Genomic DNA, 19,211 nt, shown 5'->3' with positions numbered 1-19,211 from the left:
CCAGTGCTGAGGAAGCGCCGCACTGTCGGAGGGTCAGTGCTGAGGGAGTGGGCACTGTCGGAGGGTCAGTGCTGAGGGAGTGCCGCACTGTCGGAGGGTCAGTGCTTAGGGAGAGACGCACTGTCGGAGGGTCAGTGCTGAGGGAGAGACGCACTGTCGGAGGGTCAGTGCTGAGGGAGTGCCGCACTGTCGGAGGGTCAGTGCTGAGGGAGTGGGCACTGTCGGAGGATCAGTGCTGAGGGAGCGCCGTACTGTCGGAGGGTCAGTGCTGAGGGAGCGCCGCACTGTCGGAGGGTCAGTGCTGAGGGAGCGCCGTACTGTCGGAGGGTCAGTGCTGAGGGAGCGCCGCACTGTCGGCGGGTCAGTGCTGAGGGAGCGCCGCACTGTCGGAGGGTCAGTGCTGAGGGAGCGCCGCACTGTTGGAGGGTCAGTGCTGAGGGAGTGGGCACTGTCGGAGGGTCAGTCGGTCAGTTGTACCATTTATTTGTGGCTTATCACACTGAGATGGACATTATGACCTGTGGCCATCTGTGAAAGGGAAGTGGAGTTCCCTGTGCACTCCCGGCCTTGTTAGTAAGTTCAGTGTAGGGAAATGGTCTGGTCTTGCTCACATACCCGTGTATGGGATATTGCTCTGTGTAATCTGAATGCTATCTTTCCTTTACTCACGCTTGATTGGTTCTGAGACACTTTTGTCGGCCCTTTTATGTGTGAGCCAGTGCGTGGTGTCTCTCTCTGCTGATCAAAAACAGCACGTCGTTCCACTGCAAACACTCCACTGAGTTTGGGTTATTTCACCGTTAGCGTGTGTTCCTCTCAGGGGGGAGTTGGGAGTTGGCAGATTTGGATTGAGCTCCAGGCCATCACTGAAAACATTGCCCAGTGAGTAGCCAGATCTGAGCAGTTTTAGCCTCGAGAGAGAGGGTCCCTCCTCACTGCTGTCCTTCTCCACTTGGCCATCCTCCAGTTTCGGCGCAGATTGAAAGTAGCTCTGATGGCTTTTTTGTGTTCAACATTGGCTCTAACGGAGTAACGAAGCGACAGTGTTTCTTGGGGCAGGCTCGGGGCTGGGGATGGTGAACAGCAATGTGAAGAACATTTCGATGCAGCAAGCTGTCGTGATATGCGATGTGCTGCCTGACAGGGTATGCGGATGCAGATTTAAGAATAACTTTCAACAGGAGCTTTACATAAGTTTTGCAGAGGCCGGGGAAAAGGGCATGTATGCAATGTGTGGAATGGCCTCCGATCCTCTGATTTTGTGCATTCTTCTGCAAACAACAGAATCAAAGTGTTGCGCCCGTCCTTTCGAGCTCAGCTAAACTCAGGACAGCAGCTCAAACATTTCATCTCCAGTCTCTGTGGGTGGTACATCGCTCAGTGAAACAGCCCAGATGTCTGGCTCGGAGCTGGAATCCAGCAGACACCGTGCACTCTGCAATCCCCATCTGCGCTCACAGCGAGAACACAGCAAATCCTCCACCAACAGGAGCAGCGAGCGCAACTTCTCGCTCTGCTCTCCGACAAGAGCAGGCCTGTCTTTGTGATCATTATTCAACATAAACAGACAAATTACTGGTGGGCAATCTCATGTAAATGTTTACATCGCAGACAACTTTGGGCTTGCATTCGCAATATTCTGCTTGGCCCGAACGTTCGATTTATTTTGAGGCAGAGCAATGATACTTGTTTTGGTGACATTGGTAAGCCTCTCTGCAACTCTGACTCCACGCTGTTGATGAAACCGTCCTCTCACTTCCACATCTTGTAGGAATCGTTTGTTTCCATTTGGAAGCAAAGACCCCCTCAGGGCCTTGGACTCTCTCCACCTCCGTCCTCCTTTCCCTCCCCATGTCTGACTTGCTCTCTCTGTCTCTAGCTCTTCTTTCTCCCTACCCCAGCTCTCCTGCCTCTGTCTCTTTCTCTGTCTGTCTGTCCATCTCTCTCTCTCACTATCATTCTATCTTTTTCTCTGTCTGCCCATCTCGCTCTCTCTCTCTATCACCCTGTCTTTCTCTGTCTGTCCATCTCTCTCTCTCTCTCTCTATTACTCTGTCTCTTTCTCTGACTCTCTCTTTCCAAGCCCCTGTCTTTTCCTGTCATGCCTCACTCTCTGTTTTTTTCTCTCTCTCTCTCTCCCTCTCTCTCTCTCTGGCTCTCACTCTGTCTCTTTCTGTGTCTGGCTCTATCCCTCTCCCTCCAGCTCCTCTCTCTCTCTCTCTCTCTGTCTCTCTCTCTTTCTCTCACTCTTTCTCACTGACTCTCTCTTTCTATCTGTCTGTATCTCTCTTTCTCACTCTACCCTTCTCTCTGTTTCTGTCTCTTTCTGTGCCAGGCTTTGTCTCTACCCGCCTCTCTCTCTTTCTGCATGTCTCCATAAGCAACTAAGAGGTAGGAACAGACAGAGGCCCATCTGACCTGTGACACGATTCAATGGTCATGGCTGACCTGATAATCCTCAACTCCACTTTCCCACCTTTTCTGCATAGCACTTGATTCCCTTCCTGATCAAAAACCTGACTGTCTGGGCCTCGAATATACCTCACAGTCCAGCCACGAACATTCTCTGCAGTAAAGAATTCCACAGATTCCCTCCCCCCGAGAGAAGAAATTCCTCCTCATCTCTGTCTGAAAAGGATGACTCGTTATTCTGAGATGAAACCATCCAGGCATAGACTCTCCGACAAGGGAAAACCATCTCTCCAAAATTACCCTGTCACATCCCCCAGGAACTTGATAAGTTTAAATAGGGTCGTCTCTCATTCTTCGAAACTGAGGGAGAGCCGCACTGTCGGAGGGTCAGCGCTGAGGGAGTGGCCAGTGTCGGAGGGTCAGTGCTGAGGGAGTGGGCACTGTCGGAGGGTCAGTGCTGAGGGAGTGGGCACTGTCGGAGGGGCAGTGCTGAGGGAGTGGGCACTGTCGGAGGGTCAGTGCTGAGGGAGTGGGCACTGTCGGAGGGTCAGTGCTGAGGGAGTGGGCACTGTCGGAGGGGCAGTGCTGCAGCTCTCGAAGAAGAGATGTGTTGGATTTGAAACATTAACCTTGCTAGAGATGGTGCTGGAGTTGCTGGGTTTCTCGAGCTGTGTCTTTTTGTGAGTTGCAACCTGTGCAGTATTTTAATTGATTTGAGCATTGTGTTCTTCTGAGGCCACTGTGTCATAGTATCTTTCAGCTGCAGCGTGTCGAGTGACAAGGAAGGAGCTCTGTCCTGCTGGGCCTGCACTTTGCCTGTAAAGTTTGTCCTGTGCAGACCAACTCTGCCTATTCGCATGGCTTGCCTTTCCCTGATGGTTGGCATCAGTGTGTCATGTGGGCACAAAATGCAGAACTCATGGCACTCCCTCTTCCTGCTACGAAAGCACGTTCCATGCTGAACAGCCTCCTCTTTGACGTTTTGAGTCATGAAATGATCCTGTGGCCTCCCTTGTCCGCTTTTGAAAACAACTTGAACAGTGTGCTCGCAGCTGAACGCAGACTGTGCTCTGGCCTGTGCAACAGTGGTCCCCCAGCTCCCCCTGCTGATAATATCAGGCAGTGCCAGGCACTTCCTTGGAGTTAATCATCGTCACAGCACGTTTCCAGCAGCAAAAATATTCCATATTAAGAACCTCAACCTGATTCTTTCCACTCCTATGTTTGTCTATGATTTGTTTCTTCCCTATTTTAAAGCAGTCTCGGAATTCCCTCATTGAACCTCTCTGCCTCTTGACCTCTGCTTCCCCCTTCCAGACCCTCCTTAAAACTGACATCTACAACCAGGTTTTCTGGTCATCTGACCCAATCTCTCCCTCTGTGGCTTGGTGTCCTATTTTCATTGGGAATGCTCCTGTGAAGCACCATCGAGTGGTTTATGACATTAAAGATTTTATATAAATATAGAATATTGTTATTGAAACACCAAGGGAAACAAATGTGTTCAATATTGTACTTGTACCTGCAGACAGCCCTTTGGGAGCCATGGCATTTATGACTGAGTGTTGTGGCTTGTGTTTCCCAAAAATGTGAATTACTCCCACTTTTAGACACAAGTACTGGAGCTGACATTGAGTGTCTTCATCTTGGATCTCACCCTATGCTGTGCAAGAATACATTGCTCCTTTTGTACAGTAAAAGGTTAATTATACCCTGAATGCTAGAAGATCAACTGAGCCTGTGCAGAAGGATCTATGTTGCTGTGGCATCAGGAACTGGAATTAGGGCCTGTGAGGCTTCAGCACTATGCCCCTGAAGCACTGGCTTGCGAGATAGATAAGGCATGAGTTTTAATTTTCCAAAATTCATTCGAATCAGGGAAGGCCCCATTAGATTGGAAAATGATGAAGGTAACTGCTTTATTCAAAACTGGAGGGAAGCAGAAAGCATGAAACTACAAACCAGTTAGCTCGATACCTGTCATAGAGAAAACATTGAGAGTCAACTATTAAGGACAGGTTGGATAAATTCAAGGTAATCTGGCAGAACCAACATGGCTTTGTGAAAGGGAAATCATGTCCAACTAACTTATGGAAGCTCTTTTCCGGAGGGAGCATGTCCTGTAGATAAAGGAGAACCAATGGCGCATTGTACTTGGGTTTCCAAAAGGCATTTGATGAAGTGGCACATCAAAGGTAAATTGGAAAATGAAAAGCTCCTGGTGTAGGGGCGTAACAGATTGGCATGGGCAGGGCATCAGCTGGCCAACAGGAAGCAGAGAGGAGGAATACATGGGTCTTTTTCACGCTAGTCAGATGTCATGAAGTGGCAAACCACACATGGCCAATGCTAGGGTCTCAACTCTTTATAATTTGTAGAAATGGCTTCGATAAAGAGACCAAGGTGTGGTTCCTGAATGTAATGAAGGAGGGGACACAAGAAGATACAAGGAAGATATTGACATGTCAAGTGAGTGCACAAACAGCAAATTTTGATTTGATCTATTTATTGTCATGTGTATTTTGTTACAAAATACAGTGAAAAGTGTTGTATAGTGGCACCACTGTCCAGCGCCATCTTAAAACACAGAAAAACAAACCAAAGCATACAATATAGAAGCAGAAGAATGAAGAAGTAAAGGAAGTGTCCAAATGTACTTGATAATTACTACACCATGGGCCATGGGCCTGGTGGCCGGGTATGAGCCCCCTTCGCCAGGCAAAGGCTGCTTCAGCGCCAACTCACCTCCACTGACACTATGATTCCTCGCCAAAGCAAGAACCACCAATGCCACTGAGTGCCACACCAGGCCAAACTCAAATGCACCGTTGTCCTGAGCCTAATTCAGGCCCACCTCACCAATGTTGCTGATGCTGTCAGATCTTGTCCTGGGCCCAAACCCACCCAGGAGTTGGCACTCGGGATGCCTCAGTGAAGGAGAAGGCATAGGGAACCCAAACCTGCGTCTGATGCTGCCACCAAAAGTCCCTGCTGCTGGGCTCACTCCAGTCCCTGCTACGGGGCCCACTCCAGTCCCTGCTGCCGGGCCCACTCCAGTCCCTGCTGCCAGGCTCACTCCAGTCCCTGCTGCCAGGCCCACTCCCGTCCCTGCTGCCGGGCCCACTCCCGTCCCTGCTGCCGGGCCCACCCCAGTCCCTGCTGCTGGGCCCACTCCTCTCCCTGCTGCGGGGCCCACTCCAGTCCCTGCTGCCGGGCCCACTCCCGTCCCTGCTGCTGGGCCCACTCCCGTCCCTGCTGCTGGGCCCACCCCAGTCCCTGCTGCTGGGTCCATTCCAGTCCCTGCTACGGGGCCCACTCCAGTCTCTCCTGCTGCTGAGCCCACTCCCGTCCCTGCTGCTGGGCCCACTCCAGTCCCTCCTGCTGCTGAGCGCACTCCAGTCCCTCCTGCTGGGCCCACTCCCGTCCCTGCTGCTGGGCCCACTCCCGTCCCTGCTGCTGGGCCCACCCCAGTCTCTGCTGCTGGGCCCACTCCAGTCCCTGCTGCTGGGCCCACTCCAGTCTCTGCTGCTGGGCCCACTCCCGTCCCTGCTGCTGGGCCCACTCCTCTCCCTGCTGCTGGGCCCACTCCCGTCCCTGCTGCTGAGCCCACTCCTCTCCCTGCTGCTGAGCCCACTCCCATCCCTGCTGCTGGGCCCACTCCAGTCCCTCCTGCTGCTGACCCCACTCACGTCCCTGCTGCTGGGCCCACTCCAGTCCCTCCTGCTGCTGAGATCACTCCAGTCACTCCTGCTGCTGAGCCCACTCCTCTCCCTGCTGCTGAGCCCACTCCCATCCCTGCTGCTGGGCCCACTCCAGTCCCTCCTGCTGGGTTCACTCCCGTCCCTGCTGCTGGGCCCACTCCAGTCCCTCCTGCTGCTGAGCCTACACGGCTCCATGCTGCCTCCAGCATGGTAGCTTCAATTAGGGTCTGAGGAATATTCTCTTAGTATTTATAACTGAGATTCTATTCTCTGAACTTTCAGTTGGTTGATAATGGGCGGATAACTGGAGAGCATGGTATCCATGATCCCTCTCATAAAAACACAGTTAAAAACCAGTGCAATCTTTGGTTTCTGTTTCTGTTTGTTTTTCAATAGTCTCATGGCACCAACCTCCCTGGGAGGCTCCTGTTATTATCTGCTGTGTTTTTAAAGTATTCTGCCTCTCTGGAGTCAAAATGTCTATAGACTACCTTGAACAAGAATCAACCTGCAATTAACCTGCAGGCCTGGCCTCATTGTTGGGGTAAAATAACTAAATGATTCACTCGACACTCCAGAGTTCACTTCCAGCATCAAAGAGTTTATTGAAATTACACTGGTGGGAAGAAACCCTCTGATAACACGAGAGTCCGGAGACAAAGGAAAACACATATTTTTATACATTTGCCTCATCCCGACTTTAACAATTACAAACCAATCATATTATTAATTAATAACATACATTTCCATTTAAACTAATTGTATGACTGCACAGCTAGAGATGGAAAGGCTTGTCATCAAGCTTCAGTCCTCCATGGTCTCATGACATTTCCCAGACTCCCTTCTCTCTCTTTCTGGGGCTTTTCACAATGGACATTGTATTCAAGTACATTCCTGGCCAAACATTTGCCAGCTGTACGCTGTTAACCTGCCTATCATTTGAGGACCGTAATATAGTTTACTAACCTCATTACAGGACATACAAAGGATATTAATTTTTACTAATTGGTATCACATTTGTAATATGAGTTCCGATAAAGTTATATGGCTGTTCTTCATGTTAGTGTTGTTTAGCTAACAAGTTGTGAGCAGTTTCTTTCTTATCATGTTTACTAGGCACCCTTATTTTTATCTTTGGGTATCTTACCATGTGTTCCTTCACTCCACATTCCAATGTCTGCTAGTTTCTGTACCTGTGATTCAATTCTCCCTGAAATGGCATGGAAGCTGTTTTTATAGTCTGAAGCTGGTTTCCTCTCATAATTTTATTTGAATCTGTTCCTTGAATGCTTTTTGTGTTTTGTTTTAGTGAATCTACAGCTACTTCAGTATCTATATCTATGATTGTTTGAAGGATCTTAACTAAAACCTGCTATTAGTATTGTAACAGATTGGTTAAATAATTTAGGAGAGATTCACTAATTATATGTCGTGTGTGAAATGTTCTTACCTATGTCTTAAACATAAATAACTGCAGGTGCATGTTCTATCTGAGTTCTGTTACCTTAGCTCTGCAGAGCCACTATCGTTCTAACTTGTGCAGGCTTCATGAAGCAAATTTTTTCCCAAACTTCTGAGACTACTGTCAGCCATGTTTTTACTGCTTTTGCCGTGGGCAGTTGTCGGCCATTTTGTGCTGCTCAGTCAAAAGGGCAGCCCAAACACTCGTCAACAAATATCAGTTTGTTCATTCTCTTTTTTGTTCAACAAGCTGCTGCTCACGATCCAAAAGTCACCTTGCGGCTCTCAGCTCACAATTCACAGCCTCAAACCAAACATTGGTAAAAATAAAAGGAATGAAGATCTCAACCAGCAGGTACAGCGAGTAATCAGGAAAGCTGATAGAATATGATGGTTTATTGAAAGAGGAACTGAATACAAGAGTAGGTGTTTATGTTTACTATTATGCAGGAAATGGAGGTGTTGGTGTTGGACTGGGGTGGACAAGGTCAGAAGTCATATGACACGCAGTGCTCTGAAAGCTTGTGTTTTTAAATAAACCTGTTGGAATTTAACCTTGCATCATGTGACTCATAACTTACCATTATACAAGGTATTAGTGAGACTGCATCTGGAGTACTGTGTACACAGTACTTAGGGAAGGATATTAATCGATTAGATGCGAATTAGAGAAGGTTTTTAGGCCTAATGTCTAGAATGGGTGGGTTATCTTATGAGGAAAGGTTGGAGTGGCTAGCGTTACACCTCACTGGGATAGCTGAGTTCAGCAATTTGGCTGTCTTTGGACCCAGGTTGTCAGAAAGCATGGATATGGTGCTGCACTGGACAAGAATGACAATTTGTCACAAGTAAACAGATACTAGCTACAGGATAAACAATTACACCGGCAATGTTCGATTTCTTCCTGACTAATCAAACTCCTTGTATATATACACACTGACAATAAGAACAGGGACAGACTGGGAAGGCAGTTCACTGCTCCCGTCCACAGTGTTTGCTGCAATTATCTCTTTCCGATGGTCAGAATGTCTCCATTTTCCTTCTCTGAGGATGTTCGCTTGCTTTCTGGAAGGTGATTTGTTTTCACAGCAGAAGGTTATGATTGAAAAGTTAAGGCTTACAGCAATTGTTGAGGGGCAGTAAACTGGCTCTCGTTAGGCTTGAGATGCTTTTTACTGCAGAACTAACGAAAACAGCTCCTTCTGTTTCAGAGGATCAAAGGCTCCTGACCCAAACATTCATACCCACCAAGTGACCCGAGAGCCACTCACGTAGTTGTTGATAGGCAGGAAGCCATTGGCATGGATAACTGGTTACTAGTCCATAGACCACTCAGCAACTTGTTACTGGTCAAATCTGCAGTACACTGTCGGTGGGTCAGTACTGAGAGAGTTCCACACTGTTGGAGGGTCAGTGCTGAGGGTGGGTCAGTCTGTCTAAGTGAGCTGTTCGATGCACCCCTCATTGCTGAAGATGTCACAGCATTGTGCTGTCAGAGAGCAGTGAAAGCCACAGGGTCTAGGCCTGAAACGTCAGCTTTCCTGCTCCCCTGATGCTGCTTGGCCTGTTGTGTTCATCCAGCTCTACACCTTGTTACCTCAGAAAGCCACAGTGTTGTTGTTCACATGCCAGCTAATGCCCAGTCCACAGAAAACATGCCTTCCATGATCTGGTCATCATTATAGTTTTGTTTGTAGGAACTTGCTACACACAAATGGAGTCCTGTATTCCCCTACATTACAGTCTGTTATTTGCTGTAAAGCCCTTAGGGATATCCTGAGGCCATGAAAGGTGCTAAGTAAATGCATTTTATTGAATTGCAAACAAGAATGCAACCCCCTGAATCAGTTGTTGCCTTGAAGTTTTGGGGATCGTCAGGCTGAACTGTGGGCTCACTTTGAGCACAGCAGCAATCGCAGCGTGAAGCTTCCTAGTCTCTACAACTCATCGCCAGTGCATGAGGGAGCCATGAGTTTGCATTCCTCTTCAACTTTTCCCTTCCTGTATCAGGAGGAGACTCAGGGTCACCCAAGGGCAGCAGACAGCGTCTGCTTCTTTTGCCTCCTGCTGCTCCACCTTAAATCACTCATCACCTTCCGAAGCTATGACCACTTCTCAGAGGGCAACTAGGGACGGGCAATAAATGCTGGTGTGTAATCATGGCGTTAAGGAGATGAGGTCATCCTTTGGTCAAGATCTGCTTCTACAGCACTGGTCTACGGGGTTTCCAAAGCAACAGAGGACTTCTGAGCAGGAGTAGGCCATTCGGCCCCTTGAGCCTGCTCTGCCATTCAGGAAGATCGTGTTTGATCTTGGTCTCAGTCTTGGAAGGTAGTGCCCCTCCTGCCCCTCCCTAATAGCCTTGTCTTCTCTGTTCTTCTGCCTCCTCCTCAGATTCCCAGCAACATGACTCGACTTCTCGACCCTTAATGCCTGCGGACTCGCTGCTCCACAACACTGGCTATCTCGATGGTGCCAGTGTCCCACAGTCTGAGCAGGGGTAAGTCACTAAGGAGCATTGGCTGTCAAAGGAGCCACTGTTTGGAATAGAGGAGACATGGAGTTGCTTCAACATGATGGAGGGTTCAATCTCAGCTCTCCCCTCCTGAAGGAACTGCCTTGTGGGAGTTGTGGTTCCAGGTATGGTCCACTGGGGGCCTCACTGGTCTCAATATGCCACTCTGAACATGAACTCTAGACCCTCTCCCTCTGACCCTCTGTCCTAACTCTATCACTCTGACCTAACCTTCTCCCTCTGACCCTCTGTCCCAACCTTCTCCCTCTGACCCTCTGTCCCAACCTTCTCTCTCTGATCCTCTGTCCTAACTCTGTTCAGCTTCTCAGTTTCCAGTCTCGCTCTTTTCAGACCCTTTCCTTCCAAACATGGGCGAAAGAGCTGAATTTCAGAGGTGAGGTGAGAGTGACAGCCCTTGATCTCAAGGCTGCTTTCAACCGAGTATGACATCAAGAAGCCCTAGCAAAACTGGAATCAATGGGCATCAAGGGGCAAACTCTCTGCTGGCTGGAGTCATACCTGGCACATAGGAAGATAGTTGTGGTTGTTGGAGGTCAGTCATCTCAGCTCCAGGACATTTCTGCAGGAGTTCCTCAGGGTAGTGTCCCAGGCCTAACCATCTTCAGCTGCTTCATCAATGGCCTTCCCTCCATCATAAGGTCAGAAGTGGGGATGGTCGCTGATGATTGCACAATGTTCAGCACCATTTGTGTCTCCTCAGATACTGAAGCAGCCCATGTTCAAAGGCAACAACATCTGAACAATGTCTAGGCTCGAGCTGACAAGTGGCAAGTAACATTCGCGCTGCACAAATGTCAGCAATGACCATCTTCAATATGACAGAACCTAACCATCACCCCTTGACATTCAATGGTGTTGCTATCACTGAATCTCCCGCTATCAACATGTTTGGGTTACCATTGACCAGAAACTCAACTGAACTAACCACATAAACACAGCAGCTACAACAGCAGGCCAGAAGCTGGGAATACTGCGCTGAGTATCTCCCTTCCTGACTCCCCAAAGCCTGTCCCACCATCTACAAGGCACAAGTCAGGGGTGCGATGGGATACTCCCCACTTGCCCTGGATGGGTGCAGCTCTAACAACACTCAAGAAGCTCAACACCATCCAGGACAAAGCAGCCACTTGATTGGCACCACATCCACAAACATCCCACTCCCTCCACCACCGAAACTCAGTCGCAGCAGTGTGTACCATCTACAAGATGCACTGCAGAAACTCACCAAAGACCCTCAGGCAGCACCTTCCAAACCCACAACCACCTCCATCTAGAAGGACAAGGGCAGCAGATACATGGGAACACCACCCCCTGCAAGTTCCTGTCCAAGTCACTCCCCATCCTGACTTGGAAATATATCTCAGTTCCTTCAGTGTCTCTGGGTCAAAATCCTGGAATTCCCTCCCGAAGGGCATTGAGAGGTAACCTACAGCACATGGACTGCAGCGGTTCAAGAAGGCAGCTCACCCCCACTTTCTCAAGGGGCAACTAGGGACGGCAATTAATGCTGTGCCCAGGTAGTGAGACATCCCATCAATAAATAAAACCAATACTCAATGTCAGCGTCTATGCACCATACATCTGTACCCAATGGGAATGCATACATGAGCAGAATTAACATGCACATGGACATTGTGTGTTTCTCCAGTGTACATACACACAATGTACATGCACAGACACACAGATACAGTGTAAATGTAGATAGACAGTCCAGGAGTAGGAACAGATGTGTAGCTGCACACAGGCAATATACTTACATGCGCATACATGGAATTACAGAATTCCTACAGTGTGGAAGCAGGCTATTCACCTTCGAGTCCAAAGTAACCCTCCACAGATTATCCCACCTAGACCCACCCTCTACCCCATCCCTGTAATCCTGAATTTCCCGTGGCTAACACACCTAGCCTGTACATCCCTGGACACTATGGACAATTTCCCATGGTCACCTCAACCTAACCTGTACATCTTTGGACAGTGGGAGGAAACCAGAGCACCCGGAGGGGACCCACGCAGACACAGGGAGAATGTGCAAACTCCTCACAGACAGTCGCCCGCGGGTGGGATTGAACCCGGGTCCCTGGTGCTGTGAGGCAGCAGTGCGAACCACTGAGCTACCATAGTGTAAATATGTACACACTTAATGTATACAGGCACCTGCACAAGCATGTACGCACTGCCAAAGAGAGACCACTGGATGTATGTTACCCTTTCAGCTCCAGTGATATAAAGCCTCTTTTGCTGCTGCTCCCCTGGGTCTCAGTGTAGACCAAATGTCAAAGCTTTCTCAGAACTTTTCTTGGTCCCTTCCTGTATCTCACCGCTGTCTATCCGGGTGGAACACTAAGCCTGCAAATGAAGATCACGTCAGTCCATCCTCTCATCATGGTGAGGTTTAATTCCCTGTCGTCATGGAGATGCAGCATTATGTCCGAGTCGAGCTGTTTTGTTTGCGAAGTGTGCATACCAATGCAGCTGAGTGGCATGAATTCTTCCGTCCCCTCACCTCTCCTCCTCTTCCTCCACCTTCAGGTTTGAGCTGCCCCCATTGCTTTCTTGACACTGTGGCTACAACTTGAGGTTGATCCAGCCCACCATCAGCTCTGGGCTTCAGGGCCCCATTCTGTACTGCTCCCACCTGTACCTCTGCAGCATTGCCATCTCAACCTGACCAAAGAATGACTCAGGAGGCCCCACTCTTGTTTTGACTCACGATCGCTGTCATCTAACTGTCCAGTGTGTCATTGCGTTCTCTGTGTCTTTAATAAATGCGTGCTCAGCGTACTACACCTCAGCCCCCTCCACCTCCTGTCTTCCCCTTCCTCGCCTTTCCTTCCCTTTTTGTCCTCCTTTGCCTCTTCATTCTCTCCTCTCCCTTCTTCCTCAACCCTGCTTCTCCTCTCACCAATCCCTCTCTTCCCCCAAACCCCACCAATTCCTTCCTTTCTCTTCCCCATCTCCACCTCATCAGTATCTGGACAATATCCGCTTCTCAGCTCGCAGGGTTCAGTAACTGTTTCACGTTGGCCACTTCACTGAGCCCCTCTTTCTCTGCCCCCCTCCCCTCCCCCTCCGAAGGTATTCTGCCAACCTCCGGCCCCTTCGAGTGTAGACACTTAGCGCAAAGTGTGGGTCAGGCAGCCGCAAAGCAAAAGGGGGAGCTGCTTTCAGTGGTGCTGGGCAGGCACAAAGGCAGCACAAGAAACTCAGAGCCCTCGCTGGGTGCACCAGGGGGCATTTACAGACAGGTGCTACAGAAATGCAGACTCTGAGTAGCTGGCCTCGAATGCTTAAAACATGCAAATCGCCCGCGCAAGAATGTTCGCTCAGTGTGTGCGTCGCTCTGAGGAAATGAAACCCCCCTCGCACCCTTTTTTAGGTTTGCGTTGTGAATGATTTTGCTGCTGGTTTTAACTGCTGTTCTTTTTTATTCAGACTTGTTCGCTCAGAGTGTCCCGTTTTCTCGGACGTACCCCTCCTCAGCATGTCTCCTCCTCAGAACCAGGCCCGAGGTAGTCAGCCAGTGTTCACAACCATGCAACAACTCCAGAACCAGCACCCAGCCCCAGGCCAGTGCCACTCCAACACAGTGCCCCGTGGACTGGCATCAGCAGAGGGTCAGTACACATTTCATTCACAAATACCTCTTCCCTTCACAATGCCCATTTGTCATCCCACTTGACTGAAAGTGCTGACTCGCATGATGATATTATTCTGCAGCTATTGAACTCCAGTCAGCTTCATTATGAGTACAGTTGAACATGGCAAAGTTCATAAAACAGCTACTTTTCATTATGTCTGACTTCTGTCTTGGCCACAAAAACTTCATCTAACCCCATGCTGTCCCTGTCCTGGGAGTGTTTGATGGGGACAGTATAAGGGGAGCTTTACTCTGTATCTAACCCCGTGCTGTCCCTGTCCTGGGAGAGTTTGATGGGGGACAGTGTAGAGAGAGCTTTACTCTGCATCTAACCCCGTGTTGGCCCTGTCCCTGGGAGTGTTTGATGGGGAACAGTGTAGAGGGAGCTTTACTCTGTATCTAACCCCGTGCTGTCCCTGTCCTGGGAGTGTTTGATGGGGAACAGTGTAGAGGGAGCTTTACTCTGTATCTAATCCCGTGCTGTCCCTGTCCTGGGAGTGTTTGATGGTGGGATAGTGTAGAGGGAGCTTTACTTTGTATCTGACCCCATACTGTCCTAGTCCTGGAAGTGGTTGATGGAGGATTTATGAGATAAGGTTTTACACTGTATCTAACCCTGTGCTGTCCCTGTTGTGAGAATGTTTGATGGAGGACAGTGTAGAGTAGGCTTTACTCTATCGAGAAAACTTAATTTCTGTTTAAAAGTGTTGAGAAAATTTTATTTTCAAGCTTAAAAGAATAGAGAGAGGTCTACTTTCAGTTTTAAAGCATAGAGGAAGCTTTACTCTGTGTCAAATCCCGTGTTGTCACTGTCCAGGAAGTGTTTGATGGGGACAGTGTAGAGGGAGCTTTACTATGTATCCAACCTCAAGCTGCCCCTGTCCTAAGACAATTTGATGGGGACAGTGTAGAATTGACTCTATATTCAGTTTAAAACAGTAGAGGAAGTTAGTCCATATCTAACCCTGTACAGTACCTGTCCTGGGAGTGTTTGATGGGGGTTGGTGGGGGGGACAGTGTAGAGGGAGCTTTACTCTTATCTAACCCCGTGCTGTTCCTGTCCTGGGAGTGTTTGATGGGGGGACAGTGTAGAGGGAGCTTCACTCTGTATCTAACCCTGTGCTGTCCCTGTCCTGGGAGTGTTTGATGGGGAACAGTGTAGAGGGAGCTTTACTCTGTATCTCACCCTGTATTTGTTGGAGACAGTGTTGAGGGACATTTGCTTTCTGTTTAAAAGACTAGAGGGAAGGTTTACTGTGTATCTAACCCTGTGCTGTCCCCGTCCTGTTTGATGTGTTTGATGGGGGACCTGTTGAGAAAGCTTTGCTATCTGTTTAACAGAGTAGAGGAAGCTTTGGATTGTGTAATCAAATGCTGACCCTGAGTGTTTGAATGGAACTGTGCAGTTGGAGATTTACTTAAAGATTGAAAGAGTAGAGAGAGCTTTACACTGTATCTAACAGAATGGCAGCATGAGTGATGCATGAAAGTGCCCCTGTTCAGGAAGGGAATGATGGCCCTGCCCATTTCTTCTCAAAGCCTTGTGCATGAGCACCTACAGTGACACATACACAGCCACACCATTCACATCCACTTCCTGAAGTTGCTGCTATGCACAGAACTTTGAGGCCTGTGTAGAAGAAATCAAACGAAGGGAACGCTGATTCCCACTTCTCTTTTCTTTGAGGCGCGTTCAAGTCCCAACCTTTCTTTTTCAGTATTTTTGACAGTTTCTTGAAGCCCGCTCCTTTCTTTCGAAAACAGTCAGGGAGCTGTCTGCTACTACCCACCCATTTCAATGTGGAGATTTCTTTGTTCTCCAGCATCCTTATTGAGTCCCAATGTTTTCTCATTTCCATATTTTGTTGAGTGTAGATTCTCCCATCGTGGCTTATTATTGATCTAACACTCAATGGCTGTTGCCACTGAACTGTTTTTATAGAAATTTTTCCAAAGCAAAATGTCTACCAACTCAACAAGAGTGAAAGTTTCTGCCACTGAGGCATTTCTTACTGCTCTTCACATCATTTACTTCCATCTCCCACAAGGGAAAGGATGAACCTTCCTGCATTTGCCAATCCATCACTGAGAAGCTCTACTATAGATGCTGGCTTGAATCTCATGTCTTTTTCATACAGTTGCTCCAGTGTGAAAGCAGGCCATTTGTGGCCCATCAAAATCACACCCACCCTGCGCTTCCTATGGGTAACCCACTTAGCCTGCACATCCCTGGGGGAAATTTCCCACAGCCAATCCACCCTAACCAGTACATCTTTGGGCTGTGGGAGGAAACCCCTGCAGACACAGGAAGAATGTGCAAACTCCATACAGACAGACACCTGAGGGTGGAATCGAACCCAGAACCCTGGTGTTGTGAGGCAGCTGTGCTAACCGCTGAGCCACCAGGCTACCCCTTTCTGTCCAAGTGTCATTTTTGTTGAATTTCAGAGAGGGTTCCTCTCTGGAACGCTGCCTGAGTTTTCTTGCGCTAACATTGCAAACGTGCTACATCAAATGCCTGCCGATGGCGCCTCTCTCGTCTGATGCTAGTGTGATCCCCCTAATCGCCATAGCCAGAAAAACGTGCCACTGCCTGGATTTCATGGGGCATACTGCCATCCCTGGCACCAGCGCTGCTGTGTACCTGGAGAAGTGTTGGCAGCCCAGAGCTGCCCTGCACTGTTTGTGAGATTTGCCCTGGACATGATGGAGAAGGGTGACCAGGTACCCACTTGGCAGACAGGGACCTGGAGGCCCTGGTTGGTAGGGGAGTGTGCAGAGGGCTCCATTCACTCCCCCTGGACTGGCACTGGAAGACATAATGCCAGACTCTCACAGCCTGCCACCCAGGTCAATACAGTGTCAGCCATTGGAACGAACACCACGCTGTGCAACGAGAGGTCAGTGACCTTCAAGCTTTGCAAGGGTAAGTGACCCCAATGACTGGAGACACCTATTTAAGACAGAGATGAGGAGGAATTCCTTCTCTCAGAGGGTAGTGAATCTGTGGAATTCTTTACTGCGGGGGGAGGGTCGAGGCTGGGTCATGAAGTATACTTGAGGCTGAGATAGACAGTGTTTAATCAGGAAGGGGATCGAGGGTTATGGGGGAAAAGGCAGGAAAGTGGGGTTGAAGATGATCACATCAGCCATGGCCTTATTGAATGGTGGAGCAGATTCCATGGGCTGAATGGCCTAATTCCAATCCTATGTCTGATGATGTCAGAAGCTACTCCTGACATGCTGTACTGGGATCACCTGACTGAAGCGTGTCTTTCTCGCTCTAACTGAACACTTGGACCCTTCCAACTTGAAGAGCCGGCCATCTGGTTGTAGCTCACTCAATGCGCCTGCTGTGCCAGCTGCTGGCCACATGGTGTCAGTGTAAAACTGGTATCGCATGGTGCCATCAAGCAATGTGCCCACCTTGACTAGTGCCTACCTTAATAGACTGGCTGGTTTTGAGTCTATTGCAAACAGACAAGGCAGGGCAATGCAGCGATGCTGGGAGCATCTAAAAAGTTGGCGCTAAGCGAGTGAGTGAGCAACACTGGCATGCAGCCTGGTCCAATCCGTGAGCTTGGTGCTTGTCCCTGTGTGCAAAGTGTCCCTGCTGTAGCATTTCAATGAGAGGCACCAAAGTGCAGCATTGGAAAGCCAGACTCTACTGTCAGTGCCATGTTGGCGCAAAGGGGCTGACACATGTCGGATGCCAATGTCCGTGGATGTGGGATACATGCAGCTGCTGCCCAGGGAGTGTGTCCAAGATGGCAGCCCAGAGGAGCAAGCGGTGAGCTAAAGTTATCTGCCTGGCCTTTCACATCAGGACTTCTCAACGTCTCATTTCTATCCAGCAGGTGAGACGATGAGAAACTACAGAGTGATGAGGTGAGAGTCAGTGTGAATGAAAGAGATGACAAGCAATAATCCTCACTAATAGGTCCCTTGCTGCTCGCTAGCAACAAACATGCCTCGATGCCTGGAATTCTATTGGAAAATGAGTCTCATTGTCTCAAGGTTTAGCAAGATCTCGTTCAGCACCTCATGGAATTCTCCCAGATTTGTCACCATAACCCGTGTCATTCAGGGCCTGGGAAGATTGTGCTCTCGAAGTTTCATGTTCCTAGCATCTCCCAATGCTGGAAAACTCGAAACGCAATGCTCCCTTTTTAATTTCTTCAATGGTTTGTTTGCCCAAACAATATCTTCCAACTTGGGATTTAGCTCTAACATTTCAAACCTGGCATCTGGCTTTGTTCAGGTGCCCAGCCAATTTAGCTGTCCAATTAGACTTTGCAATTGATCCATCTCAGTTTTAGACATTTCTGCATCTTTTCATCACATTCTACTTTGACCAACTGCAATGGGGCAAACATTTTACAAATAAGATGACTGATGCAATGTAACCCTTGACCTATTCTGCCTGATTTCCAAGCCAGCATATTTAAAAGCTCCCTGAGGCCTGACTTCCAATTTTAAATCCTGCTTTAAGTCCATTTTTGACAGTGTTTTCAAATTCACTGCAAATAAGCCGGGGCTATTTTCCCTGGAGCATTGGAGACTGAGGGCTGAACTCGAAGAGGTTCATAAAATCATGAGGGGCATGGATAGGATGAATAGCTGAGGTCTTTTCCCAGGTTGGGGGAGTCCAAAACTAGAGGGCATAGGTTTAAGGTGAGAGGGGAAAAGATTTAAAAGGGAGCTGAGGGGTCACCTTTCCATGCAGAGGGTGGTGCGTGTATGGAATGAGCTGCCAGAGGAAGTGGTGGAGGCTGGTACAGTTACAAGAAGGATTTGAGGCTTTGGAGAGGGCACAGAAGAGTTTTACCAGGATGCAGCCTGCATTGGAGGGAATGAGCTATAAGGAGAGGCTAGAAAAATTCAGGTTGTTTTCTCTGGAGGCAGAGGGGAGATTTGATAGAAGTTTATAAAATGATGAGATGCATAGATAGGTTTGATGATCAGAACCTTTTTCCTAGAGTTGAAATGTCTAAAAGCAGGGGACACACCTTTAACGTGAGAGGGGGAAAATTCGAAGGACAAAAATAGAAATTGTTAGAAAAGCTCAGCAGGTCTGGCAGCATCCGCGGGGAGAAATCAGAGTTAACGTTTTGGGTCCAGTGACCCTTCCTCAGAAAGTTCAAAGCAGATGTGAGGGGCAAGATTATTTATACAGAGAATGGTAGGTGCCTGGAACACACTGCCAGGGGTGATGGTGGGGGCAGATATGGTACGGGTGTTAAAGGGGCTTTTAGACAAACACATGAATATGCAAGGAATGGAGGGATATGGACCAAGGGCAGGCAGAAGGTATTAGTTTCATTTGGCATCACGTTCAGAACATGATTGTGGGCTGATGGGCCTGTTCCTGTGCTGTACAGTCGTATGTTCTGTGTTCTAATTTCTACAATTACAACATTTAAAAGGAATCTGGATAGGTATATGAATAGGAAGGGTTCAG

General features: G+C 48.8%; 1 protein-coding gene across 1 annotated transcript in view; it reads left to right on the top strand.

Annotated features, from left to right (window-relative positions):
* LOC125448319 (zinc finger protein GLI1-like) overlaps positions 1-19,211 on the top strand; it is a 181,487-nt gene that overhangs the window by 133,884 nt on the left and 28,392 nt on the right. The window contains exons 3-4 of the mRNA XM_059643360.1: positions 9,969-10,074; positions 13,546-13,727. Coding sequence (XP_059499343.1) covers positions 9,969-10,074; positions 13,546-13,727 — 288 coding nt within the window. The remainder of the gene's footprint in view (positions 1-9,968; positions 10,075-13,545; positions 13,728-19,211) is intronic.

This window comes from Stegostoma tigrinum, chromosome X, assembly GCF_030684315.1.
Source record: "Stegostoma tigrinum isolate sSteTig4 chromosome X, sSteTig4.hap1, whole genome shotgun sequence".
Taxonomy (NCBI): Eukaryota; Metazoa; Chordata; class Chondrichthyes; order Orectolobiformes; family Stegostomatidae; genus Stegostoma; species Stegostoma tigrinum.
This window is presented reverse-complemented; position numbering and strand designations above follow the sequence as displayed.